The sequence below is a fragment of the Chamaea fasciata genome, unplaced genomic scaffold (genome assembly GCF_029207755.1).
Source record: "Chamaea fasciata isolate MVZ Bird 193981 ecotype frontalis unplaced genomic scaffold, bChaFas1.0.hap1 SCAF_30, whole genome shotgun sequence".
NCBI lineage: Eukaryota > Metazoa > Chordata > Aves > Passeriformes > Sylviidae > Chamaea > Chamaea fasciata.
The window spans coordinates 4,823,178-4,850,438 of record NW_027094115.1 but is presented as its reverse complement, the minus strand read 5'-3'; the positions used below and the strand labels follow the sequence as shown (position 1 = coordinate 4,850,438).

The following is a 27,261-nucleotide window of genomic DNA, read 5'->3' as shown; positions in this document are numbered from 1 at the left end:
GGATTTCTTTTGCAGGATTTTTTTTCAGGATATTTTTTTTCAGGATATTTTTGCAGGATTTTTTTGCCCATGGAATGGGATTTCTGAGCGGTTTCCCAGTGCTTTCCCCTCCTGACCCCAGAGCAAAGGTGGGACACGGTGCTGCTCCACCTGGGAGCCCTTTTTCCCGGGGATGGGTTGGGAATGTGTTCCTACAATCTCAGAATTCCTTTTTCCCAGCCGGAATTCCCTCTGTGGTGCAGGGACCTTTATCCCCAGGATTTCCCCAGCTCTGGGAATTTCCTCTTTTCCCTGTGCCAGACCATGATCCTCGTGGATCCCTTCCAGCTCAGGACGCTCAGTGATTCCCAAATCCCTGAATTTCTGGGGAACAAAAGCAAATATTCCGTTCATACACTCATTAAACATCAAAGAAATCTCTATTTATTTAAGATATGAAATCTATTGATTCGCTTATCCGTAATTCTATTGCACTGATTGGCAGCATTCTGTGTTCATTAAACATTAAACAATACCTACCTATTTAAAACACGAAATGAAGATGCTAAATAACTTATATCATTATTATTGAAATCTGAAATTTCTTTTCTATAGAATATATTTTATCACAGATATTTCATTTTATTTATCAATTTCATTTTTATATTTCATCGATACATTTTATTCCTATATTAATTTTATTTCTATATTAATTTTATTTCTATATTAATTTTACTTCTACATTAATTTTATATCTATATTTTACTAATACATTTTATTTCAACATTCATTTTATTTGATTTTCCATACGCATCCTGGGCTCCGGGGGCAGCTCAGCCCAGCAAGGCTTTGCCGAGAGCGCAACTTCCACCTCCTGGATCTGCTCTAATCCCAATTAGCGTCTCCCAGGCGAATCTTGATCCCAATTAAAGCGACCTGGAACTCTGCCCTGCCCTTCCCCAGCTGCTCCCGAGGTCTCCCGGCTCCGGGATTCTTGGAAAGGCTCCGACATCTGGCAGCTTTTGGGTCATTAACACCTCCAGGAACCGGCCCCGGCCCTCCTCCCCCGTGTGAGCTCCCCAAATTGTGACTTTTGGCTCCAGCCCCGGGTGGAACGGCTGCCGGGGTGGGATTGGAGCAGGGAAAGGGCTGGAAATCGGGAATTCCATCCCCAGGGACCCCCCCCAAAGCTGGGCTGACACGTGTTGGTCTTGGCACAGGGTTTGTTGAGCCTTTTCTCCTCTCAAATGTTCGGGTTTAGTTGACTCCGAGCTTTCTGGAGGCTCAGAAATCAAACCAAAGCGACCCGGGGGGAATTTGTTCGTATTCTGCGAATTTGTTCATATTCCGGCAGGATTTTGGATGGAGTTTTCCTGCCGGGTTTGTGGAGAAACAGGAAAATCACTTCCTACAGCTCCCAGTCTGGGGAATTTCACCTGGGGAAAACCCAGTTTTTTGGGCTGAAATTACGTGGCAAATTGACCTCAAGTTACAAGCAGGGGGAAGTTTCACTCCGCTTCTCCACCCCACAGGAAAGAATTGCCCCGACTTTGCTTTTCACAGCCGCTGGTGGAGGTAACCTCGATTTCCAAGAGCCGCGAATTTTCCCTGATTAAAAACTAATTAAAAAATCTGATTTTTTTTTTTTTGTCTCCCAGGGACAGCCCTTCCTGGACCCGGCTGTGAGAACCGAAAATGGGAAACTCCCAAGTTTTCCCCTCCAAACCCTCCCTGCTGCTGCTGCTGCTGCTGGCCGGGCTGAGCTGCGCCCAGTACGAGCACTGGTCGTACCTGCCCGGATACCCCGAGCCCGCCCCACAGGTGTTCCAGCCGCCCCAGAGAGCCCCGAACGTCCCCAAAATCCAGCTGAGGCTGGCGGGCCAGAAGAGGAAGCACAACGAGGGCAGGGTGGAGGTGTTCTACGGAGGAGAGTGGGGCACCGTCTGCGACGACGACTTCTCCATCCACGCCGCGCACGTGGTGTGCCGGGAGCTGGGCTACACCGAGGCCGTGTCCTGGCTGCCCAGCTCCAAGTACGGAAAAGGAGAAGGTGAGGACGCCCTGGAATAGGGAGAGGGTTTTTCCAGATCCAAACAATCCCTTTTAATTAATTAATTGAGTTTAATTGATGAGTTTGGGGTGTTTCTCTCTGGTGCTGGGAGTTGGGACACACCGAGGCCGTGTCCTGAGATCACCGAGTTTGGGAAGGAAAACCCTGAAATAATCCGGGAATAACAACAGATCTTGTCATAAGCGACACCCCAAGGGATTTGTTGGGATTTTTTTGTCCTACCGAGGATTTTTCCTGCTCTCCCTGGAGCCTGGTGGATCCCACAGGGATAAAATTCCACTCTGGAGGCCTGAACGTGCTGTTCCGGGTGGCTTTTTAGCGAATTTCGAGTGCTCACACCTATAAATGTCCCATAAAAGAGCGAGTGGGGCCCAAGGGAAATTGAAAAGCTGGAATGTGCTCCCAAACTTGTGGATTTTGGCTCTGGAGGCGGAGCAGGAGATTTCCAAATGTGCCATTGGAAAACAAACCGGGCTGGCCACGGGGTTGAACGGCAGGGGGAATTCCCAGGGAAATCCCAAATCCTGGGGCTGGGCGGGCTCTCCCCACTCTGCTTCTGAGGGGTCGGACTTTGAATATATTAATTTAAAATCCATTAAAAAGATATTTAGTATCTATTAATATTATAATATAATTATGCATCGTATTATATTATATATTATGCATTATTAACATTATAATATTATCTATAATTTGATATTTAAATTAATATCTTTTATTTATTTATATATATTTATTTGAATATATATTATATATAAGCTATGTATTTAAATTCAATAGGAGCAGCACAGGGGGGCGGATTTTCATTCCCAAATGGATAAAGGATGGGAAAAGCCACTGGACCAGAGCTTCTCCCAACCCATTCACTGTGATTTTCACACCAAGAGCGAGACCAAGGAGCATCCCTGCTCTCGAGGGAAATCCAGATCCAGGGAATCCAGCCCAGATTCCTCCTCTTGGAATCTCAGCCGTGGTTTTTCCCATTCCAGGGAAGATTTGGCTGGACAACGTGCACTGCTAGAGGTGCTGCTTTGTTCACCTTGATTTTCACACCTTGAATTTTCATCCCTTATTCCAGCAGGATAAGGGAGGTGGATTTTTATCGCTGCAGCACAGGGAGGTGGATTTTTATTCCCAAATGGATAAAGGATGGGAAAAGCCATCGGACCAGAGCTTTTCCCAGTCCGTCAATCCTTGCAGTGCCGCTTCGATCACTAAATTATTCACTTTATTCTCGATTTTCACACCGAGAGCGAGACCCAGACACTTCCCTGGAATCCAGATCCAGGGAATCCAGCCTCTTGGGATCTCAGCCGTGTTTTTCCCTCCTTTTCCAGGGAAGATCTGGCTGGACAACGTGCACTGCACGGGCAAGGAGAGCAGCCTGGCCGCCTGCGGCTCCAACGGCTGGGGCGTCAGCGACTGCAAACACACCGAGGACGTGGGCGTCGTGTGCAGCGAGAAGAGGATCCCGGGGTTCAAGTTTGACAACTCCCTCATTAACCAGATCGAGGTAATTGGGGTCAAAAGCGTCACCCGGAGTGTCCTGCGGGCTGGGAGGGATGGGAATTGTCGGTTTATCCCGTGTTTATCCTGAAGGTTTGTTCATATTATCAGTTTATCCCTTGTATTTATTCATAGTATCAGTTTATCCCCTTTTATCCCGTGTATTTATTAATACTATCAGTTTATCCCATTTCATTCCATGTATTTATTCCCATTATCAGTTTATCCCATTTCATTCCATGTATTTATTCTTATTATCAGTTTATCCCATTTTATCCCGTGTATTTATTCCCATTATCAGTTTATCCCATTTCATTCCATGTATTTATTCCCATTATCAGTTTATCCCATTTCATTCCATGTATTTATTCTTATTATCAGTTTATCCCATTTTATCCCGTGTATTTATTCACATGATCAAATTATCCCGGATTTATTCCGTCATCAATCTTCAGAGGGAGGGAAAAAGGGAATTTTTTTTCCATCAGCTCCTCATCTTGGGGAGTTTGTGGGGCCTTCAGTTGGATTTTTCACTTGTCTCAATTCCCTGCCTGCCCTTGGCCAAAATTCACGGAGAGATCCCATTGTAAGCGCTTTCCAGGGAAAATCCAGGATGTGCTGCACATCCCGGGGATGAATCCTGAGCTGGAACAGGAGGAGCAGGCAGCGCTCAGCATTCCAGGGAAAACCCAGGATGTGCTGCACATCCCAGGGGTGAATCCTGAGCTGGAACAGGAGGAGCAGGCAGCGCTCAGCATTCCAGAGAAAACCCAGGATGTGCTGCACATCCCGGGGATGAATCCTGAGCTGGAACGGGAGGAGCAGGCAGCGCTCAGCATTCCAGAGAAAACCCAGGATGTGCTGCACATCCCGGGGATGAATCCTGAGCTGGAACGGGAGGAGCAGGCAGCGCTCAGCATTCCAGAGAAAACCCAGGATGTGCTGCACATCCCGGGGATGAATCCTGAGCTGGAACAGGAGGAGCAGGCAGCGCTCAGCATTCCAGGGAAAACCCAGGATGTGCTGCACATCCCGGGGATGAATCCTGAGCTGGAGCAGGAGGAGCAGGCAGCGCTCAGCATTCCAGGGAAAACCCAGGATGTGCTGCACATCCCGGGGATGAATCCTGAGCTGGAACAGGAGGAGCAGGCAGCGCTCAGCATTCCAGAGAAAACCCAGGATGTGCTGCACATCCCAGGGGTGAATCCTGAGCTGGAACAGGAGGAGCAGGCAGCGCTCAGCATTCCAGGGAAGGGCTGCAGGCCCGGGACGTGAGGGATTAAATTCCTTTCCCGGCTTCCCTCATCCCTGCCCGGCCGCTCCATCAATGGCCCCGTTGTGTCCCGGGGAACGCCCGGGGCGGCTCCGGCTCCTCCCGAGCCGCAGAGCGTCCTCCAAACACCTGGAAAGACACAAAACCTCTGGCTTCGTCTAGACAGAGGTCAGCTCACCCCGGGCCGCCGCAGGAATTATTCACGGGAGCTTCGCGGGGCTCAGCTTTTCCATGAGCTCAGCACCGGGGAATTGGGAACGAGCTCGGCTGCTGCTCCGGGGTGGAGGGGGCTGGAATTTCGGATTAATCAGGAATTCCTGGGGCAGAATCTGGGATCTGTCAGCAGGAGGGATGGATGGAAAAGGGAGAGGTGGGTTTGGTTTTGAGGAGCTGTGCTGAGTGGGGTGGAAGTGGGGTCCCAAACCTGACCCAGGTGGGCTCCAAAGCCTCCTGTGAAGGCGAGTTCGGAAGGTTTCTGCCCTTTCCTGGGAATTCCGCGGGTCATTCCTGGCGTTCATCATCGTTTGTGGGCTCCTGCAGCCCAGAGCTCGTCCCAGTGATGTTTCCCCTTTGGAATGAGGGCTGAGGGGGCTGGAATTTCCTCCGAGCCCTGCTGTGGTCAGGAGTCTCCACCAGCCTCTGCCCTGACGGAGCAGAACCAGCTCAATCCCCCCGGGATTCCCAGGGGAAGGGATTTGTCCCGCTCAAGCCAGGCTTGACTAAGACAGGCCTGGCTGGAGGGGCTAAACCGAGCCTTGGGTGTTGGATTCTGTGATTCCCAAATGGATCTGGGTGCGTGCACAGCCCGAGGATTAACAGGATTCCGGGGATCCAAGGGAAGAGCTGGGGCTGGGCCAGGGGAGGTTTGGTTGGAAATTGGGAAAAGTTTCTCCACCTTGAGGCGCTTCCAGGGATCCAGGGGCAGCCGCAGCAAATCTGGGAATTCCAGCCCAGCCAGGAATTCCTTCCCAAATGTCCCCTTTCCCCGTTCCCTGTGTCCTTGTCCCAAATCCCTCTCCGAGTTTCTGCAGCTCCTTCAGGCCCTGGGAGGGCACAACGAGGTCACCCCAAAACTTCTGCACGATCCCAATTCCCTCAGCCTCTCCTCCCGATTCAGGAAGCCCTAAAGCCCCTTTGGTGCCGATTCCCCGGGGCTGGGAAGTGCTGGGAACGTGGAAAATCCGACTTTTTGCCCCAAACCTGGCCTGGCTGAGCTCAGCTCTGCCCCCCCCCTCACTGCAGAACCCCGGGGCTGAGTTTGTTTTCCTTGGCCACGGGCACAGCTCCACTTCCCAGCCTGGAAAAGCCGTGTTTAAGTGGGGTGGGATGAAATTTTTCCGCGGCCATAAATCCCCCGGCCATTCCATCGGGATGTGCTCAGCCGGATCCTGTCCCTGCTCGTGTTTTGAGGGTTGTGTCACCCCCTCTTCCCATCCCGGAGCTTTTTTTCCATCCCTTTTCCTGCTGGGAAGGGGGCAGTGCTTGACCTCTGGGTCAGGCACTGAAAGCTGGGAAAAAAATTCATTGCCAAGACACCAGGTCAGGAACAGAGAAAACCAGAAATTAATTTAATTAATTTAATTAAATCTGTGCAAAAAAACCCTCCGAGCTCATTAAGCCCAACCTCTGACCAATCAGCACCTCCTCAGCCAGACCATCCCCGCTCTGTCCTTAGGAGGAGTTCAATATTTGAACAGGAAAATGATCTTTGAAGGCTTTTCCAACCCAAACCCTGAAGAGTTTCGGGGCAGGGTGATGAGGAGGAGGGAGGCAGGAAGGGGTTAATCCTCCTGGCCACGCCGGGATCCCTTCCCTCATTAAAATCCCAAATTTTTTTTTTCCCCGTTTTGTGGATTTGAGAGGATTTCTTGGAGGCTTTGCTGGGCGTCGGGAGCTCAGAAATCCATATCCCTGGGAATTCCATCCCAGCTTTTTCCGAACGTCTCCCTGCGTTATCCCAGCTCACCCCAGACCCACCTGCTGCCTCTTTCCCGGATTTTTCCGAGCCCACAGCGACTGATCCCAACCTCAAATCAACACCCCACAGGGATTTCATTCAACTCCCGCCCCGAAACATCCCGAACAGAAAATATTTGCCGTCCTCCTCCTTCCTCTGCCCGCGCGGCCTCCGAAGAGGACCGGGCTCCAAATATATCGGATTGCTGCAGCTTTTCGAGGCTCGCAAACAGCTCTGAGGTACCTGAGGCTTTGGCCGGACGGGTCTGGCTCGGCACGCCAGACCCTGCTGCTATTTCTGCCTTTAATTTCCCCTCTGGGTATTGGTGAGGCAGGAAAAAAAAAAATAAATAAAATTCTGATTTCAAAACCCCCAGAGCCTCCAAAAAAAAAAAAACTTGTGGTGGGTTCAGAGCGGGGTTGAGCCGTCCCTGGAAGTGTTCAAGGTTGGGTTTGGAGCAGCCTGGGATGGTGGGAGGTGTCCCAGGGTGGGATGGGATGGGGTTTGAGCACGAATCATCCCATAATTCCGGTTCGTTCCAGGTTTTTCGTGTCAGAATTCTAAATGCTAAGAAGTGTCAGGTTTTTTTCTGCTTTTTCCAGGTTTTTTGTGTCAGAATTCTAAATGCTAAGAAGTGTCAGGTTTTTTTCTGCTTTTTCCAGGTTTTTTGTGTCAGAATTCTAAATGCTAAGAAGTGTCAGGGTTTTTTTCTGCTTTGGTAGGGGGCGATTTGATGGGTGGAAATGGAAAATGCCCCCCAAAAAAACCCCCCTGGGCATCACAAATCCTGTGGTGGATGGGGCAGGGGAATATTCCCTGGATTGATCCCTGAGCATCCTCAGGAATGCTCTTCAAAAGGAAAGGGAACAGCTGGATTTGGGCACGGAAAAAACCCAAAACAATCCATCCTGGGCATGCCCTGGCAGCACAAATCCAGGGAACAGGGCAGGGGAATATTCCCAAATCCAGGTGGGATTTTACCATCGGACCTGGAGCTGTGGGTTGGGTTTGGGCAGGGAAAAAACCCCAAAAAACCCTCCTGGGCATCACGAATCCCACGGTAAACAGGGCAAGGAAATATTCCCAAATATTCTAGGGAGGCAAAGCTGGGATGGAGATTTGGGATAAGGGAGGAAGGGACAGGATGGGGGGAATGGCTTGGAATAAAAAGGAGCAGAGTTAGGTGGGATACTGGGAAGGAATTCCTGGCTGGGAGGATTGATCCCTGAGCATCCTCAGGGCCCTGCCAAAGGAAAGGGAAATGCGGCCCGGAGTGCAAGAGTTTCACATGTTTTCCGCTCGGTTTTGGGGGGTTTTTTAAAATATTATTATTAATTTGTGCTGTTGGATGCTGGAAGTGCCAGCTGAGATCGTGGAATCCTGGTTTGGGTGGGATGGGAATTTCAATCCCAGCCCCAGGGACTTCTCCCATGAACCCAGGGTGATCCAACCTCTCCTTGGGCACTTCCAGGGATCCAGGGGCAGCCACAAGCTCCTCTGGGAATTCCAGCCCAGCCAGGAATTCCTTCCCAATATCCCACCTAACCCTGCCCCGTTTTATTCCAAACCATTCCCCCCACCCTGTCCCCCTCCCTCCCTTATCCCAAATCTCCATCCCAGCTTCGCCTGCCGAGGACACGTCATGGTTTAGGGTTCAGGGCTCAGCTTTCCCTCCATCCCAGAGTTTTCCTCGTTGTGGGATCACTCTCCACGTATCCACGGAGCACGGAGAGAGGGATTTCAGGGATCTGCTTTATCCATCAGGTGCTGTTTGCTCCCGTTTTTTCTCCGGGCTCTGTTTTCACCATCAGCCTGGCTGCTGCCGGAGGATTTCTGCCCAGGTTTGCGTTATTGAGCAGCCCCGGTGTAACAAAACCCCCGCGGCCAAAGGGAACCGTTCCAATCCCAAAGAATTATTGGGAAGGAAGAAAAAAAAAGGCTCCTGGCAGCCTGGAGAACCCTCAGTGTGCTGATCCTGGTCCTTTGTTCTCGAGTTTCCCAATATAAAGCCGAGCTCTGCAATTCCCCTCTGAGGTTTTGCTCTTTGTTCAGAGCCGGAGCAAACCCTCGGGTTGCTCCATCAGAAATTCCCTGCCCTGAACCAGCCCTGGGAGGGAAAAGGGGACGGGATTGGGGTTGGTTTTGCTCCCAGACAAAATTCCCTGCCCTAAACCAGCCCTGAGAGGGAAAAGGGAACAGGATTTGGGTTGGTTTTGCTCCCAGACAAAATTTCCCTGAGCTCCAGAGCTCTAAACCAGCCCTGGGAGGGAAAAGGGAACAGGATTGAGGTTGGTTTTGCTCCCAGATAAATTTCCAAAATTCCGTGCTCCGAACCAGCCCTGGGAGGGAAAAGGGGACGGGGTTTGGGTCGGTTTTGCTCCCAGACAGATCCTGACAAACTCACTGTGGTCTGCTGGAGCCATCAGGAAACGAATTCCCTCCAGGAATGAAACGTTGCCTCATTTTCTTTTTCGCTGCTTTGCTCATTTTTTGTTTCATCCCTCTTGGCAAACACAGGCCAGGAAGGAAAAAGAAAAAAAAAAGATGATGACAAAAGAGTTGGAAGCGCTGAACAGAATCCCAGGTTGGAGCAGGGTTTCTTTTCGTGCCTGAGTCAGCATCTCCGGGGGAGAGGAATGAGATGGGAGAGTTCTGTCCAGAGCCTGAGGTGGCACTTTGGCCCCGGGAATGCTTTCCCAAATCCAAGAGCAAGAAATTCCGCTTGCACCTCATTTTTCACTGCTGTGAGGAAAAAAAAAACCCAACAGCAAGGACCCGGCCCAGTCAGTCAGAGGGGGAGGAAATGTCCGGATGCCCAGACTGGAAGTGGGAAATACAGGGATTTTGAGTCTTGGAGTGGGGAATTCTGGGATCTCGAGTGTTGGAGTGGGAAATTCAGGAATTTCAAGTGCTGGAGTGGGAAATGAAGAGATTTTGAGTTCTGGGCTAGGAAATTCTCGGATCTCGAGTGTTGGAGTGGGAAATTCAGGGGTCTCGAGTTCTGGAGTGGGAAATACAGGAATTTCAAGTGCTGGAGTGGGAAATTCCGGGATCTCGAGTTCTGGAGTCGTGGATATCCCTCTCCCGCTGTGCTCAGAGCTCTTCTGGAAACAGCTGGAACAACTCCTTTTGATTTGTTAAGCTGCAGAAATAATCGCAACAATAACAGGCAAGTCCCGGAGCACCTCCCAGCATTCCCAAGCTTCCCATCTTTCAAGGGTTTTTTTAATTTCAATTTTGCATCCTTGCGACTTTTCTCCTTCTCAGCTCTTTTTTAAAAATTTTATTTATTTTTTTTATTTCTCTGATACCAGGAATCCCAGCCAGGCATTTCCCTGATCCATCCAGGGCTTTGGGACATTCAAATCCACCCTCTGGCTGGGAAAATCCGTGAGGTGGGGATGCCTGGAAGGGGCAGGAATGCAGCAGGGATGGGTTTTGTCCCTCTGCTCAGTGCTCTCCCCTCAGTGTCAGGAAAAATAACCCACAAAGGCCAGAGGTTTGTGTCCAAAAAGGATTCAGAGGAGTCCTTTGGCTTTATTCCAACAAAGGGAGAGGCCACGGGGCGTTTCCCTCTCAAATGTTGGAGGATTCAGCCTCCTGTTTATCCCAATTTCCCATTTCCCTCTCTCTTTCCCCACTGGCTGAGGCACTTGAGAGTTACAGACCGCCCCGAGTGCCCGAACCCTAAAATTCCCCTTTAACGCGCAACCCCCCGTTTAATTTTCAATTCTCAGGGAATTTCTGGGTTTTCCCCGTTGTTCCTTTCACCTTCCAATATCCAATTCCATTTATCAGCCCACCCACAGTTCCTTTGTAGAGGCAAATATCTCCTTTTCCATCCGGCCTTCGGTGGGATCCTTCCCGTCGTTATTTTTTTAATCCCTCGGTGCTGGTTTCACCCCCCGGCAGAGCCAGAGTTTGTTTGTGAGGACAAATCTGTCGTTGCTCTCACAGGGACGGGCTGGAAGAGGCAGAGTTTCCTCGACTGAGCCTATTAAAATCGCAGGGGAAGCAGATTCCCCCACAATTTAAACATTATTATGGGGGGGGGGGGGGGGAAAAGAAGCTTTTCCCCTCAATTTCAACCCCTTTTCTCCTAACAATCCCTCTCTTTTCTGTGCGCGCTGTGGGAGGAAAAAAAAAAACACAAAAAACCAACTTTTTCTCTGCCCTTTTCTGGGGTTTTTTTTGGTTTTTTTGCTGCACCAGCACCGGGAAAAGCATCTGGAGAGCGGCCGAGCCACGGGGACTTGCAGGACCCGGCAGGTCCTGCCCTGATCTCCTGCGAGCCCTGACCGCAGAGCTCCGGGCGAATTTTATTTTCCTTTTCCGAGCGGCTGAACCCGAGGATTCCTCAGCTCTGATGTAAGCCCCGGGCAGCACCACGTGGGTTTGCACAGAACCGACGAGGAGAGGGCTCCTGGAAGGGAATTCATCCCGGTTCATTTTTATTTTTATTTTTTTTTCAGAAGCTCTTTTGTAACCGCCCCACACAGCGGATTTTTTTTTTCTCAGCCAGGATTTGCCCCGAGGGTCTGCGGGGTTGGTTTGTGCCTTCTGGGATCTTTTTTTCCAGCCAGGATTTGCCCCCTCCAGCCACGATTTATCCCTTGAGCTCTGCAGGGTTGGGTTTCGCCCTCAAGGAATCTTTCCCAGCCGGGATTTGCTCCTGAGGTTCTGCAGGGTTGGTTTTTGTCCTCAGGGAATCATTTCCAGCCTGGATTTGCCCCTGGAGACCTTCAGGGTTGATTTGTGTCCTCAGGGATCCTTTCCAGCCAGGATTTACCCCCTCCAGACAGGATTTGTGTCCTCAGGGATCTTTTCCAGCCAGGATTTGCCCCTGAGGCTCTGCAGGGCTGATTTGTGTCCTCAGGGATATTTTTCCAGCCAGGATTTGCCCCTGAGGCTCTGCAGGACTGGCTTGTGCTCTCAGGGAACCTTTTCCATCCAAAATTTGCCCCTTCCAGCCAGGATTTGCTCCTGGAGACCTGCAGGACTGATTTGTGTCCTCAAGGAACCTTTTCCAGCCTGGATTTGCCCCCTCGAGCCAGGATTTATCCCCAGAGTCCAGCAGGGCTGATCTGTGACCTCAGGGAATCTTTTCCAGCCAGGATTTGTCCCTGGGGGCTCTGCAGGGTTGGTTTGTGTCCTCAAGGAACCTTTTCCAGCCAGGATTCGCCCCTGGAATCTTGCAGGGCTGGTCCGTGTCCTCCCGTAGGTCCCACATGTGAAATCCATTCCGCTGCCCTGACTCAGGTGGCGGAGGAGGAGCCGGAGGAACGCTGCTGTCAGCACGTCGGAATCCCAAATTCCGCCTGAAATCACGGCTCTGGATGGAAACCCCCAAGTCCTGCCCCGCCGGGGCTCCCGGCTCGACCATTCTGTGCTTGAGGTTGGCCTGAACAAAGCTGAGCTTTGTTTTATTTCCACGGGAGCAGGGACGGGGTTGAGGTGAAAACAGCGCTTGGAACTGAAGCGACAAGGAGGATTTGTTACAGGGCTACTTATAAACTAAATTAGAGCTTTTTTAAAAATTTTCTTTTTAATGAGGAAAAGAATCCTCTTCCAGAGGATGGATCTACACGGGGTGGAAAGGTTTGTCTCACAAAATCCCGGAAAGGTTTGGGTTGGAAAGGAGCTTTAGAATCATCTCATCCCACCCCTGCCGTGGGCAGGGACACGTCCCACTGTCCCAGGTTATCCCAGCCTGGCCTTGGGCACTGCCAGGGATCCAGGGGCGGCCACAGCTGCTCTGGGAATTCACAGGGAAGAATTTTCCCCGGTATCCCACCTAGGCCTGCCCTCTGGAAGTCTGAACCCCTCTTGTCCTGTGACTCCTCTGCCTCCCTGCCCTGTCCCTTCCTCAACGCCTCGTCCTGCCCGCCCTACCTGACCACAGCTGGGCTGTGATCCCGCCTGGAATTTCCAATGCTCATTTCCCTACAAGCCAGCACCGTTCCTGTTTATTTTCCGCTCACAGGACTTGACCACAGTTGGGTTGTGATCCCACCTGGAAGCTCACAGCCCGTTTCCCTACAACCCAGCAGCATTCCCATTTATTTTCCTCCCACAAAATTTGATCACAGTTGTTCTGCGATCCCGCCTGGAATTTCCAAACCCCGTTTCCCTATGATCCAGCTTCATTCCCAATTATTTTCCACCTACACAACTTGATCACAATTGGATTGTGATCCCACCTCGGATTTCCAAAACCCATTTCCCTACTATCCAGCACCATTCCCAATTATTTTCCACCTACAGATCTTGACCACAACTGGTCTGTGATCCCACCTGGGATTTCCAAACCCCGTTTCCCTACATCCCAGCACCATTCCCAGTTATTTTCCACCCACAGGACTTGACCGCAATTGATCTGTGATCCCAGCCGGAATTTCCAAACCCCCTTTTCCCTCCGCTCCAGCACCGTCCCCATGTTCCCGTCTCCTTTCCCTCCCCCAGAATATGAACATCCAGGTGGAGGACATCCGCATCCGCGCCATCCTGGCCACCTACCGCAAGCGCGTCCCCGTCACCGAGGGCTACGTGGAGGTGAAGGACGAGGGCAGCTGGAAGCAGATCTGTGACAAGCACTGGACCATGAAGAACTCCCGCGTGGTCTGCGGGATGTTCGGCTTCCCCAGCGAGAGGAAATACAACGCCAACGTCTACAAGTAAGGGCCGGGCCGGGGTTCTCCTCCTGACACAAGGCGACGGCGGGTGTTGAAGTGAAGGGATTTATTGCCTGGCCAAGTCAGCCCCGTGAGGGCAGAGGTGGGACAGCTGGTGACAGCAGAGTCCCCGCGTCCCAGGCAGAGGTGGTGGCATCTTCACAGCAGCACCCCTATCCCGTGTCCCCCATCCCGTGTCCCCCATCCCGTGTCCCCCATCCCGTGTCCCCCATCCCGTGTCCCCCATCCCGTGGCCCCATTCCGTGTCCCCCATCCCGTGGCCCCATCCCGTGGCCCCATCCCGTGTCCCCCATCCCGTGTCCCCCATCCCGTGTCCCCCATCCCGTGTCCCCCATCCCGTGTCCCCCATCCCGTGTCCCCATCCCGTGTCCCCCATCCTGTGTCCCCATCCCGTGTCCCCCATCCCGTGTCCCCCATCCCGTGTCCCCCATCCCGTGTCCCCCATCCCGTGTCCCCCATCCCGTGTCCCCATTCCGTGTCCCCATTCTGTGTTCCCATCCTGTGTCCCCCATCCTGTGTCCCCCATCCTGAGTCCCCATTCCGTGTCCCCCACTCCGTGTCCCCCACTCCGTGTCCCCCATCCCGTGTCCCCATTCCATGTCCCCCATCCTGTGTCCCCCATCCCGTGTCCCCATTCCGTGTCTCCTATTCCATGTCCCCCACTCCGTGTTCCCTATTCCATGTCCCGTATCCCGTGTCCCCCATGTCTGTCTCTCAGCATTCCCACTGCATTTTATTCTCCTTTTAGCCAGTTTAGCCAATATTCTACTTTTTTCAGCCAACCTGGCCGAAACACAAGCTCTCCACAGAAGTGTTGGACCTGTCCTAAACTAAAATCGATGTGTGATAATTTTCGTAAATTCTCACACAGATTCCGTGCTGCTTTCCCTCCCTGGGTTTGCGGATTCCTTTACAACGAAGGAAGGAAGCAGTGATTTGCAGGGAGAACACTGTGTTTTCCAGAGAGCTTCAGGCTGCCTCTCCTGTTCCGGCAGCTCTGGACTTTTTTTTTTTCCTTGTCATTTCTTCTGTTTGCTTTTAGTCACCAGCCCGGGCTCTTCCCACACTGTTCCCTAGGGGAAAAAAAAACCAAAACCCACCCTAAAGCAGATGTAAAAGAGTTTAAATTGAAATTCTGTCTGGTTCCTCTGCTGCTCCCTGAGCTGGGGAGGGGGAAAGCGGCTTCAGGGGGGGGAGCCGTGGTTTTCCTGCCTGCTCCTTCTGGCCTCTGGAATTGCTGTTTCTGAACATTCCCTCTGGATCAGCCTGGCCACGTTCCGTTTCTCTCATTAACAAGATCCTGAGCTGCTGGAGAGGTCCCTGGAACAGCCCAAAGCCACAGAGGGAAAATCAGGAATAAAGAACCCACTGGGAATTCTGCCTGCAGGAGAGATGAGCAGGGAATTCATCGCCCTGGACATCAGTTTGAGGAGGATTTGCTCCCTCCAGCGCAGCACATTTCCCTCCAACCCATCCCTGAGATTCCCACCCCCTGCAGGAGCGGGGAATAAATCACCTCCAGGCAGACAAAGTAGGTTTTTCCTGCTTCCAGCTGTGGCCTTTCCAAGACAAGCATGAACTGCAGCATCTGGAGCCATCTGCCTCCAATAAAAAAGGGTGCTCAGGAGCTGTCCTGTCCCTTGGACTCAGGGAAATGGAAAAACTGACGGGAGGTTGCTCAGCAGCAGCTCAGCACTGCTGAAAATCCCGTTGAATCGAGCTGGAATTAGGAACACGAAGCATTCCCAAAATCCCAGCCCAGGAGATCTCTGCTGCTGGAAAACCTCAGTGCCCCCAGACTTCCCCCCTCTCCTTGTTCTCGGCCTTGCTGGGCTCCAGCACCCACAAATATTTCGGAAAACACGCCAAACATTATCCCGGGTCGGGGGGAAAACCGAACTGGGGACGGCGTTTTATTGGCTGGGAGAGGCTGGTAAAGCTCTGGCAGCTGCACGGGTTTGTCTCGTGTTCAGCTGGTGTTACTGGGAGAGCTCCCAGTCCTGGGCTGGGAATGACCCTGGATTTGTGGTCAAGGCTCTGGGCTTGGCCAGTGGCACCTTCTCACCCGGGCCGTGTCCCGCGTGGAGAGGGACAAGCTCATCCTTTGAAATTCCGTTTCTTGGAAATCGCTGATTCCGAGCATTCCTGCTGGAATTCCTGGTGTCGTTTGTCTCGTTAACAAGATCCTGATCTGCTGGAGAGATCCTTGGAACAGCCCAAAGCCACGGAGGGAAAATCAGGAATAGAGAACCCGCTGGGATTCTGCCTGCAGGATTCCCAGGGAGATGCTTGTCCCACACGGATTGTTTTGGAGAGGGAAAAGCTCATTCCTGTGGAATTGCTGTTTCTGAGCATTCCTGCTGGATCACGTTTTGTTTCTCTCGTTAACAAGATCCTGGTCCACAGGAGAGGTCCTCGGAGCAGCCCAGAGTCACAGAGGGAAAATCAGGAATAAAGAACCCACTGGGACTCTCTCTGCAGGATTCCCAGGATTCTTGTCCCACACGGATTGTTTTGGAGAGGGAAAAGCTCATTCCTGTGGAATTGCTGTTTCTGAGCATTCCTGCTGGATCAATCTGGCCACATTTCATTTCTCTCCTTAACAAGATTCCGATCTGCTGGAGAGATCCTTGGAACAGCCCAAAGCCACGGAGGGAAAATCAGGAATAGAGAACCAGCTGGGATTCTGTCTGCAGGATTCCCAGGATTCTTGTTTTGGAGGTTGTTTTGGAGAGGGAAAAGCTCATCCCAAACCCCTTCTCCCTGTGCATGTGAACCACAGAAAAGTCCTTTCTCCTCAGTCCTCCTTTTAATTTGGGAATCCTCTTCTCCCTGGAGCAGATCCTTCCCTGCTCCTGCTCCCGCTCCCAGAAAAGCCGGGATCGGGTTTCTGCTGGCCAAGGGATCAGGCACATCCCCCCATCCCAGTGCCCCCAGTCCCGGCTCCCGCACGATGCCGGGAGGTGAAACGATCCGCAGATGGATCTTGCCCGAAAGAAAACAACTGAGTTCATCCTTGTCCCGCTGCCAGGGGTTGATTCCTGGCTGGAACTCAGCCCCTGGAGCTGACAGCGACGATTGATGTTCGGAAATGAAACAAATCCAAAGCTCAGGCCCCGCTCTTGTTCGTTCCTCGCGGTGGGTTTTATGCGGGAGCTGCTGTAACTGCTCCTCCCAGCTCCTGCTCTGGCTGGGAAGAGCAGAATTTAATGGATTTTGCTGATGGAGAGAGGAGAAATCGGGGATCACGGAGACGGAGCTGATGCCTCCTCGAAGCCTTTGTGACTTGACAAAGAAACGGCTCCAGGATCAAACAGCGACTCCCAGTTTAACCCAGTTTGACTCCGTTATGAACCCGGTCAGAGGGGCTGGGCAGCTCATCGCCTCAATATTTGTGTTAGGAACTCTCCTGGGCTGTTTTTCCCTGGAAAATTTGGGATCTGAAGGTTCTGGTTTCCTCCCTCCTCCCTGAGGCTGAAGGCAACACCTTGATAATTTCAGGAATTCCCTGAATTCCTAAATTTGGAGGGTTGAAACGGCTGAAGGCAACACCTTGATAATTTCAGGAATTCCCTGAATTCCTAAATTTGGAGGGTTGAAACCTCTGCTCAGAGTCCCGAGGAGGAGCTCGGTGGAATTTGGGTGAATTTTTCAGCCTCTGCTCGGTGGGATTTGGGTGAATTTTTCAGCCTCTGCTCGGTGGGATTTGGGTGGATTTTTCAGCCTCTGCTCGGTGGGATTTGGGTGAATTTTTCAACCTCTGCTCAGTGGGATTTGGGTGGATTTTTCAGCCTCTGCTCAGTGGGATTTGGGTGAATTTTTCAGCCTCTGCTCGGTGGGATTTGGGGGAATTTTTCAGCCTCTGCTCGGTGGGATTTGGGTGGATTTTTCAGCCTCTGCTCGGTGGGATTTGGGTGGATTTTTCAGCCTCTGCTCGGTGGGATTTGGGGGAATTTTTCAGCCTCTGCTCAGTGGGATTTGGGTGAATTTTCCTCGAGTTTGTGTGCAGTGATGTTTTCCTCTGCTCCCCAAGTCGTGGAAATGTGGAATATCCTGAGTGCTCCTTAACCAACCCCTCAGCCCTTGGCTCTGCCTGTGCTTTGTTCAAAGCTTCCCTGGGATGAAAATCCCTCTCTCCTCACCAGCAGAAATGGTTTGAATTCCAGCCTGACCCGGAGCTGGCCGGAGTCTCCCAGCAGGAATTGCTCTTCCCCACCTCTGACCTGAGCAGCGTCACCCTGGGCTCCCAGTGCTCCCAGCTGGACCTTTTGTGTCAAAAAAAAAAAAAAAAAAGCAACACCAGCAGAGCCCCGAGGTTCTGCCTGCAAAGATCAGCTGAATTCTGCTCTTGTTTTATTGACACCGATTCAGTCTGGGGACACGAGGCGGGGTTTGATTTCTCCCCAGCCTCCCGAGGGCTGTTAATTCCGTCCAGATGTTGCTGCCTCATGAAATTTCCAGGATGAGGTCATTGTTTGCTATTCTGAGGCATCCCCATCCCTCCTGCCCTGAGCCAGCCTGGTTCTTGTCTGCTCTGGAGCGCGTGGAGCTCTCTGGGCCTGTCTGTGAGGGAGGAAAATTCTCCTTCAGGTCCTCTCTTCTTCCCTCAGCACAGCTGGGAAGTGGCTGCTTTGGATTTCGTCCTCCTTGGGTTTAAATTTGAAAATTTTAGCTCTATCTTGTCTGCTCTGGAGCTCATGGAACAGTCTGGACTTGTCTGTAAAGGAGGAAAATTCTCCTTCGGATCTTCCCTTCTGTCCTCAGCACAGCTGGGAAGAGGCTGCTTTGTTTTTCATCCTCCCTGGGTTCATTTTTTTAACTTTTAACTCTATTCCTCTTTTCCCATCCCTTTTTCTCTCTGTTCAGGGGCTCCCTGACAGGCCAGCTGTGCCGGGGGTGGGTTCTGGCGGCCACTTTTGCCCCCCAACCCAGGCAAGGTCGTGCCGCTGTTCCCTGGGATGGATCCCAGCCCTGCTCCGTCCTTTTCCAGCATCGTGGGATGCAATCAGAGCTCACAGCTCCCCCTCCAGCCCGCCCGGATCCATCCCCAGCCTCAGCCCGGCCAGATCGGCTTCCAGGAAGGATTAGGGAGAGGCTGGGAGCCAGGAGAGATGGAGAAATGCTGAGCTGGGCAGCAGAGCTCCGTGAGCAGAGGAGGAAAGCGTCCCCTCAAACATCCCTGACCCTGCAACGTCCAAATCCTAAAGGGAAAACCTGGGAAAACCTGCCCGGTGGAGTTCCCAAAAACCCCCTCAGGGATAAAAAGGTTCTTTGCCCCTCTCCAACTGCTGCCCAGGCTCTCTGTGCTGCACCAAATCACTGCTTTTCCTCCCCAAAATTCCATCCAGATCAGTGTGCCCAAATCACTGCTTTTCCTCCCCAAAATTCCACCCAGATCAGTGTGCCCAAATCACTGCTTTTCCTCCCCAAAATTCCAGCCAGATCAGTGTGCCCAAATCACTGCTTTTCCTCCCCAAAATTCCACCCAGATCAGTGTGCCCAAATCACTGCTTTTCCTCCCCAAAATTCCACCCAGATCAGTGTGCCCAAATCACTGCTTTTCCTCCCCAAAATTCCACCCAGATCAGTGTGCCCAAACTGCCGCTTTTCCTCCCCAAAATCCCGCCCAGCTCGCTGTGCCATTTATCACAGCTCATCCCTGGATCCCAGCCCTGCGTGGCAGAGATTCCTGGAATGAGGAGCAGCACCGGGATCACACGGAGCCACGTGGAGATCCCAGCAGGGCTCGGGCTCCCCTGAGCCTTCCCTGAGCTTTTAACTCCTTTTTTTGAGGCTGACATGACCCATATTTCCATTCCCTTCTGCTCCAGCAGCCTCCCAGTTAGGATGGAGCTGGATTCCTTCCTTTCCCAGTTAGGATGGAGCTGAATTCCTTCCTTTCCCAGTTAGGATGGAGGTGAATTCCTTCCCTTCCCAGTTAGGATGGAGCTCTGGATTAGGATTCCTTCCCTTCCCAGTTCCTCACACGTGCCCCTTCCTCCTGAGGAGCGCCTGGAGCAGCTCCAGGGATTTTGGGAGCAGGAGCTGCTGCCGGCCGAGCTGCTCTGCTGGGAACGAGTCGGCAGCGGGAGCTGCTCGTGCTCTCGGAAATCGCTCCCGGGTTGTTAACACGGACTCGGAGAGGATTTGGATTGTTCCCAATCCCAGCTGATGGCAAAAGGAAGGAGGGATTTTGGGGGGTTCTCCAGCCCTGGTTTCCATTTGGAATTGAGGTTGTTTTGGGGGTTCTCCAGCCCTGTTTTCCATTTGGAATTAAGGGTTTTTTTGGGGGGTTCTCCAGCCCAGTTTTCCGTTTGGAATTAAAGTTTTTTGGGGGGTTCTCCAGCCCGGTTTTCCATTTGGAATTAAGGTTGTTTTGGGGAGTTCTCCAGCCCGGTTTTCCATTTGGAATTAAGGTTGTTTTGGGGGTTCTCCAGCCCGGTTTTCCATTTGGAATTAAGGTTGTTTTGGGGAGTTCTCCAGCCCGGTTTTCCATTTGGAATTAAGGTTGTTTTGGGGAATTCTCCAGCCCAGTTTTCCGTTTGGAATTAAGGGGGTTTGGGTTTGTTTTTTTGTCTGTTTTTGTTATTGGTTGATTGGTTGGTTGGTTTTTTTTTGTTGTTTCTTTTTTCACGGATCTCCAACTTCCCCCCCCCGCCCCCTTTTCCCCTCGGACCTCCTTTCCAGGATGTTCGCCAGCCGAAGGAAGCAGCACTACTGGCCTTACTCCATGGACTGCAGCGGGAACGAGGCGCACATTTCCAGCTGCAAACTGGGCGCGCAGCTGGCGGGCGCCGGGAAGAACGGGAGCTGCGGGAGCGGGATGCCGGCCGTGGTCAGCTGCGTCCCCGGCCGCGCCTTCGCCCCCAGCGGCCACAGCGGCTTCCGAAAAGCCTTCAGGCAGGAGGTGAGCGGGGGGACGGGACGGGTTTGCCATCTTTTCTTGGCGGTGTTGGGGAAATCCATCCGAAAACGGTGGAGGTTTGTGTCCGGGAAGGAGACGGAGGACGCCTGCCGCTGTTCCAGGTTATCCCAGCCTGGCCTTGGACGCTCCCAGGGATCCAGGGGCAGCCACAGAGCCTCTGGGAATTCCAGCCCAGCCACCCTCCCAATATTTTGTCCCAAAATCCCACTGAAACCTGCACCTGGAATCTTGGAATGGTTTGGGTTTGAGGGACCTCAAAGCCCATCCAGTCCCACCATGGGATTTTCCATAGATCAGGTGGCTCCAGCCTGGCCTTGGGCACTTCCAGGGATCCAGGGGCAGCCACAGAAAATCTGGGAATTTCATCCCAGCCCCTCCACGCCCTCACAGCCAGGAATTCCTTCCCAAAATCCCATCCAGCTGCCAAGTAGAGCAGGAAATCCCTGGGGGAGTGTGAGCGTTCACCAACTCCCACAATGTCCCCTCTGCAATCCCCCTCTCCCCGCACGCCCAGCCGAGCTCCCACCCTCCAGAATTCCAGCTCCTTTCCTCCATCTCCCTCCTCCAAAGGGTGGGAGAGCGGTTCCCACGGCAGCTGGCACAGCTGGGAGCCAGGAGAGAGGGAATCCCCGGGTCACGTTCCTGCCGGAGCCAGCTGAACCCGTGCCCGGGGCCGGGCTGCTCCACACGCGCTGGAATTCTGCTGGAATTTCCCTGTGGAAGTCTGCCGGTGTTTCCTCTGCCTCGGCGGGGAAATGCCCTGAGGGGAGACTGGGAAAACACCCAGGGAAGATTGGAAATCTGAGGAGAGGAGAGGAGAGGAGAGGAGAGGAGAGGAGAGGAGAGGAGAGGAGAGGAGAGGAGAGGAGAGGAGAGGAGAGGAGAGGAGAGGAGAGGAGAGGAGAGGAGAGGAGAGGAGAGGAGAGGAGAGGAGAGGAGAGGAGAGGAGAGGAGAGGAGAGGAGAGGAGAGGAGAGGAGAGGAGAGGAGAGGAGAGGAGAGGAGAGGAGAGGAGAGGAGAGGAGAGGAGAGGAGAGGAGAGGAGAGGAGAGGAGAGGAGAGGAGAGGAGAGGAGAGGAGAGGAGAGGAGAGGAGAGGAGAGGAGAGGAGAGGAGAGGAGAGGAGAGGAGAGGAGAGGAGAGGAGAGGAGAGGAGAGGAGAGGAGAGGAGAGGAGAGGAGAGGAGAGGAGAGGAGAGGAGAGGAGAGGAGAGGAGAGGAGAGGAGAGGAGAGGAGAGGAGAGGAGAGGAGAGGAGAGGAGAGGAGAGGAGAGGAGAGGAGAGGAGAGGAGAGGAGAGGAGAGGAGAGGAGAGGAGAGGAGAGGAGAGGAGAGGAGAGGAGAGGAGAGGAGAGGAGAGGAGAGGAGAGGAGAGGAGAGGAGAGGAGAGGAGAGGAGAGGAGAGGAGAGGAGAGGAGAGGAGAGGAGAGGAGAGGAGAGGAGAGGAGAGGAGAGGAGAGGAGAGGAGAGGAGAGGAGAGGAGAGGAGAGGAGAGGAGAGGAGAGGAGAGGAGAGGAGAGGAGAGGGCCCATGAGGAATGACCCCTCCTGTGTCTGTCCCTTGCAGCAGCCCCTGGTGAGGCTGAAGGGAGGAGCCAACACGGGGGAAGGCCGGGTGGAGGTGCTGAAGAACGGCGAGTGGGGCACGGTGTGCGACGACAACTGGAACCTGGTGTCGGCCAGCGTGGTGTGCCGGGAGCTGGGCTTTGGCAGCGCCAAGGAGGCCATCACGGGGGCCAGGCTGGGCCAAGGTGAGCGCCAGGCGGCTCCAGGGTGTCCTGGGGGCAGTGAAATCCACCCACAGACACCGGGGGGTTGTGTCCAAAAAAGTGACAGAGGAGCCCTGGAATTTTATTTGAATAAAGGGAGATGTCACGGAGTGTTTCCCTGGGGTCTCTTCAATTTTTGGAGGACCCATCCTCCTTTTCATCCTGATTTCCTTCTTTCTTTCCACATTGGCTGAGGTGCTGGAGAGGTGCAGACTTCCCAAATCACCCAATCCAGACCCCACACCTAACCCCAAATCACCCAATCCAGACTCCTTCTGTTTAATCCCCCCCTTCGTCCTTTCCTTGTGTCAATCGGTGGAATTCCTTTGGAATTTTTGGTTCCTGTCATTGTTTTTTTCCCATCTCCCAGCATCCAGTTTTATTTATCAGCAGTCTCACGGTTTGTTTGTAAAGACAAATCTCCCTCGTTCCATTTACCAACCGGTGGAATCTTTCCCGTTGTTTCTTTTCTCTCTCCCTGCTCGTTTTTATCTACAATTTGTTTATAAAGACAAATCTCCCTCGTTCCTCTCACTGCTGCCCTGAACGAAGGAACGTTCCACCCCCAGGGACATCCCGTAGTTCAGGGACATCCCACAATTCCGTAATTCACGGCAGATTTTTGTCGGGACGTTCAATCTGAGGACCAGTAATTCCTTCCCTCACCTCAATAAGTCAGCCTCGAGGCCAGACTGGAATTCTGTGACTTAAAAACATCCCCTGAAAAAAAAAAAACAAAACCAAGTCTGGGGATGATGAGTTTGACTTTTTGCTCAGGCAGATGTTCCGGTAATTAATTCCTAATTATCTCATCTGCTGCTCTGAACTTCCCTTTGAGCTCTCCAGAACCACACCGTGGTGTAACGCATTACTAGAAGGTTCCTGGCACAAAAATCAGATCCTGGAGTCAGACTTGAAACGCTCCAATTTAAGGGCAGGACAGTAATTTAGCTCATTATAAATAGAAGGGCATTTGGAGAGCTCAGAGCCAGGTTTGGGTTTGGATTTCCTGCCTTTGGGAGTTGGTTGGAATCCCAAAATGTGGTCAAAGGCGAACTTGAAGCCACCTGGTGATTCCCACACCTCGTTCCTGGGGTGGAAATACAAAAGAAAAGGAAAGAGAGGAAACCCTCGTTGGGAGAATAACAAAAAAAAAAATTAAAAAATTAAACCAAATCATTGTCCTGAAAATAACAAATAAACAGAAAAAAAGGAATTAAAGCAAACTCTTGTTGTGAGAATAACCAAAACAAACAAAAAAAAAAAAAATGAAAGACGCCAAACCCTTGTGGGAATAACCAAAACGAAAAAAAAGGCGCCAAACCCTTGGGAGAATAATTAAAAAAAAAAAAAAAGACACCAAATCCTTGTTGTGAGAATAAAACAATGGGAGAAATTTTGAAAATCAAGGAATGGGGGGAACTTTTGAGAATCAGGGAATGAGGGAAATTCCTTCAGCTCGGAGAAGGGAACAACACGTGCGTGTCCAGAGGCTGGGAAGCTTCAAAACGTGACCAAAGCCCCTGGATTTGCCAGAACCCTCGTTGTGGTCAGCTGGAATCTGCTGATGCGTTTGACGGGACGGAGGAAACATCCTCATCACCCCGGGGCTGCCACGTGAGGGAGGAGAACGTGGAACTGGCTGTTCCTGCCTGGATCCCACAGCCTGGAATCTCCCTCTGGATTCCCACACTGTTCCTTTTTTTCTTTTTTTCTTTTTTTTTCCCTTTTTCCTTCTTCTCGTCCTTGTGTCCCTTGGGATGGGTGACGTCCCTTGGGATGGGTGACGTCCCTTGGGATGGGTGACGTCCCTTGGGATGGGTGACGTCCCTGCAGCAGCCAGAGGGGCAGGTTTTGGTTGGAAAAGGAGATTTTTTTTTTGGGCTCTGGATGCACAGGGAGCTCTCCAAGCTCCTCAAGGCCGTGTCCCTGCTCCCACTTCATCCCGTTCCAGCTGCGTCCCCCGGGGAATTTGGCTTTTCCGAGGGGGCTCTGAGGGAGCAGCCTCGCCCCGGCTGTGGGAGGTTGGATCCCACAGGCTGAAATCAGCTCCCAGGGGCTGAACTGGGAGTCCCAGTTAAATCAAACCGGGAGCACAGAGCTCAGGGCATGGCAGGAGGATTTATCCCACCTGGAATTCACCCTTATTTCCACAAGGGGAGGAGACGCTGAGCCCGGAGCTCACGGATGTGTCGATATCCTGGGAGGGAGAAGGTGGAATTAAACTCCAAGGGGTAGAGGAACGCAAATGTTGGATGGACAGGCCTCATCCTGGGGGGTTTAGTGCAGTGGCGGGGGAGGAAATACAATTTTGCTGACATTTCGTCACGTTTTGGCTCCACGTGCCACAATTTCCCCGGGAAGAGCAGCCCTGCCAGGGTTCCGTGGCTCAGGGAGGCCCTGCCCTTGTCCTTTGTCACTTTTTGTCATCCTTTATCATCTTTTGTCATCCTTGTCACCCCTCTGGAATGCCTTTGCCACGCTGGGAATGCCGGCCCAGCTCCCTCCCGCATTCCTGGAGCTTCCCCCTCCAGCTGAGGTTTTTTTTCCTCCCCCTCAGCCCTTTGGTGGCTGCAGAACGACCAGGAGGCCGCTGCCGGCTCCAGATGGGAACCACAAACAGGGTTTTAATGAGAGGGAGGCCAAAAAAACCGGGACGAGATTCCCATTTCCCGGCAGCCTCCCCCGGGAATGTCCTCCCGCCCCGTCCAGCTGTGGGGTGAGGGGTGGGCACAAACCCCATCAATTAATTGTGGGCGAAATTAAACCCGAAACATTCGCATCTCTGCCTTGTTGCCCTTTCTAACCAGTTCTGGAAGCAGGGGCTGAGTTTTGAGGGAGGATCGTTCCCCTCCACGTTTTTCTGACGGAAATTCCGATTTTCTGCTCATCCTGGCAGGACCCCGATTATCCCATTTCGGTGGTTCTCTGCTGTTTCCCTCAGTGCTGGAATCCTCGAGCTGCCCCAGATTCCTTTTCCTGAACTCCTCATTCAGGAGATGTGGATGTTTTATTCACGGCCAACGTGTCCACGTCCCAGTTCCATGTCAGCGCTGCCAGGCCTCGACTGGGAGCAGATTCCAGCGCCGAGACCCAGCCAAAGGGTCACAATTTCTGAATCCCTACTGCTGAAGTTTGGGGAGTTATGAAACAGTGGAAACTTGGCTTTTCCTGGGATTTTGCCGTGCTTGGAGTCGCGGAGAACACTGGAAAAAAATTTAATGGTGAAATCGTTAACAGTAATTTCACTGATTTTTTGTTTTATTTTTACGAAAAATCAGATTTTTTTTCCCAAGTTTTTGAACGCTGGAGGTCACAACCTGCCGAGGGCATTCCCTCACCACACAAAAGGAACTTTTCCCCCCATTTTTTCCCATCTATTTTCCATATTTCCCTATTTTTTTTTCCCCCCCCCCAAGGGATGGGTCCCATCCACCTGAACGAGATCGACTGCACGGGCTTCGAGAAGTCGGTCACGGACTGCAAGTTCAACACCGAGTCCCAGGGCTGCAACCACGAGGAAGACGCTGCAGTGAGGTGCAACGTGCCAGCCATGGGCTTCCAGAACCAGGTGAGCAGCCGAGGGATCCAGGTGGGGAGGGAATTTTGGGCGGGAATCGTTTCAGCCAAGCCATGAGGATTTAATTCAGGTTTTACCTGAGAAAAAAGGAGGGAAAATGAGGACGAGTGTCCCTGCGAGGGTTGGGTTGCTTCCAGCTGGAGATATCCAATCATTCCACAATTTTTGAGGAACAAAACCCTCTTCCCTACCTCTTTCCCTTGGAAGTTTTCCATGGATTTACATGTCCTGTGTCCTGCAGCTTCGGCTGAGGAGGGGCCACCACCCCTACAAGGATTGGGCCACTTCCAGCTGGGGATATCCATGATTCCACAATTTTTAGGGAACAAAACCTTCTCCCTCGGGAGTTTGCCATGGATTTATGTGTCCTGTGTCCTGCAGCTTCGCCTGAGCGGGGACCACAACCCCTAGGAGGGTTGGGTCGCTTCCAGCTGGGGATATCCAATGATTCCACAATTTTTGGGGAACAAAATCTTCTCCCCCACCTGCTGCCCTTTCCCTTGGAAGTTTTCCATGGATTTACGTATTCTGTGTCCTCTAGCTTTGCCTGAGCGGGGGCCAGAACCCCTACAAGGGTTGGGCCGCTTCCAGCTGGGGCTATCCAATGATTCCACAATTTTGAGGAACAAAACCTTCTCCCTTGGAAGTTTTCCATGGATTTCTGCATCCTGTGTCCTGCAGCTGCGGCTGAGCGGGGGCCGGAACCCCTACGAGGGCCGCGTGGAGGTTCTGGCCGAGCGCAACGGGACGCTGAGGTGGGGCACGGTGTGCAGCCACAACTGGGGCACGGTGGAGGCCATGGTGGTGTGCCGGCAGCTGGGGCTGGGCTTCGCCAGCCACGCCTTCCAGGTGAGACCCCGCCCACCTCACCTGGGCAGCGCCTCGGGATGGGAGGAGGAGGAGGGAGAAGGGTCGTTCCGAAAGGAGCTTCGAGGGTTGAGCTGGGAAGACCTTGAGGTGTCTCCCCTCTCGTGGAGGTGGGGATTTGGAGCAGGAGGAGCTGTGGGTGGTGGGAAGTTGAGGGAATTCCGTCGGGAACTGGAATGACGGGACAAGGGGGAATGGCTTCCCGCTGCCGGAGGGCAGGGTTAGATGGAATGTTGGGGATAAACTCTTCCCTGGGACACTGGGGAGGTCCTGGGATGGAATTCCCAGAGGAGCTGTGGTTGCCCCATCCCTGGAAGTGTCCGAGGTTGGTTTGGAGCAACCTGGGACAGTGGGAGGTGTCCCTGCCCACGGTAAAGGCTGGGACTGGACAAACATTAAGGTTTTTAAGGGTTTGGTGACAAACCTTCTGCTCCCCTGAGCTCCCCGTTGTTTTCCCACAGCTCAGGTTTCCCGACATTCCCCGATCCCAGCCAGGGCTGCTGGCTGCAGGCAGGTTCTTGTCCCTCCCTGAAATGCAGAGCTCGGGTTCAAACTGGTGTCAGATCTCCTGAAGAAAAAAAAAAAGGGAATTTGCTGCTTTAGTTGCTCCAGTGCAGCCCTGAGCAGCGGGGCTGCGTCCAGCTGCG

At 52.6% G+C, this 27,261-nt stretch overlaps 1 protein-coding gene across 1 annotated transcript in view; it reads left to right on the top strand.

Annotated features, from left to right (window-relative positions):
• The window catches only part of LOC136302840 (lysyl oxidase homolog 2), a 44,773-nt gene that overhangs the window by 5,768 nt on the left and 11,744 nt on the right, over positions 1-27,261 (top strand). Inside the window, exons 2-8 of the mRNA XM_066206428.1 lie at positions 1,638-2,029; positions 3,388-3,563; positions 13,249-13,460; positions 20,166-20,385; positions 21,966-22,149; positions 25,587-25,738; positions 26,429-26,596. Coding sequence (XP_066062525.1) covers positions 1,675-2,029; positions 3,388-3,563; positions 13,249-13,460; positions 20,166-20,385; positions 21,966-22,149; positions 25,587-25,738; positions 26,429-26,596 — 1,467 coding nt within the window. The 5' untranslated portion in view covers positions 1,638-1,674. The remainder of the gene's footprint in view (positions 1-1,637; positions 2,030-3,387; positions 3,564-13,248; positions 13,461-20,165; positions 20,386-21,965; positions 22,150-25,586; positions 25,739-26,428; positions 26,597-27,261) is intronic.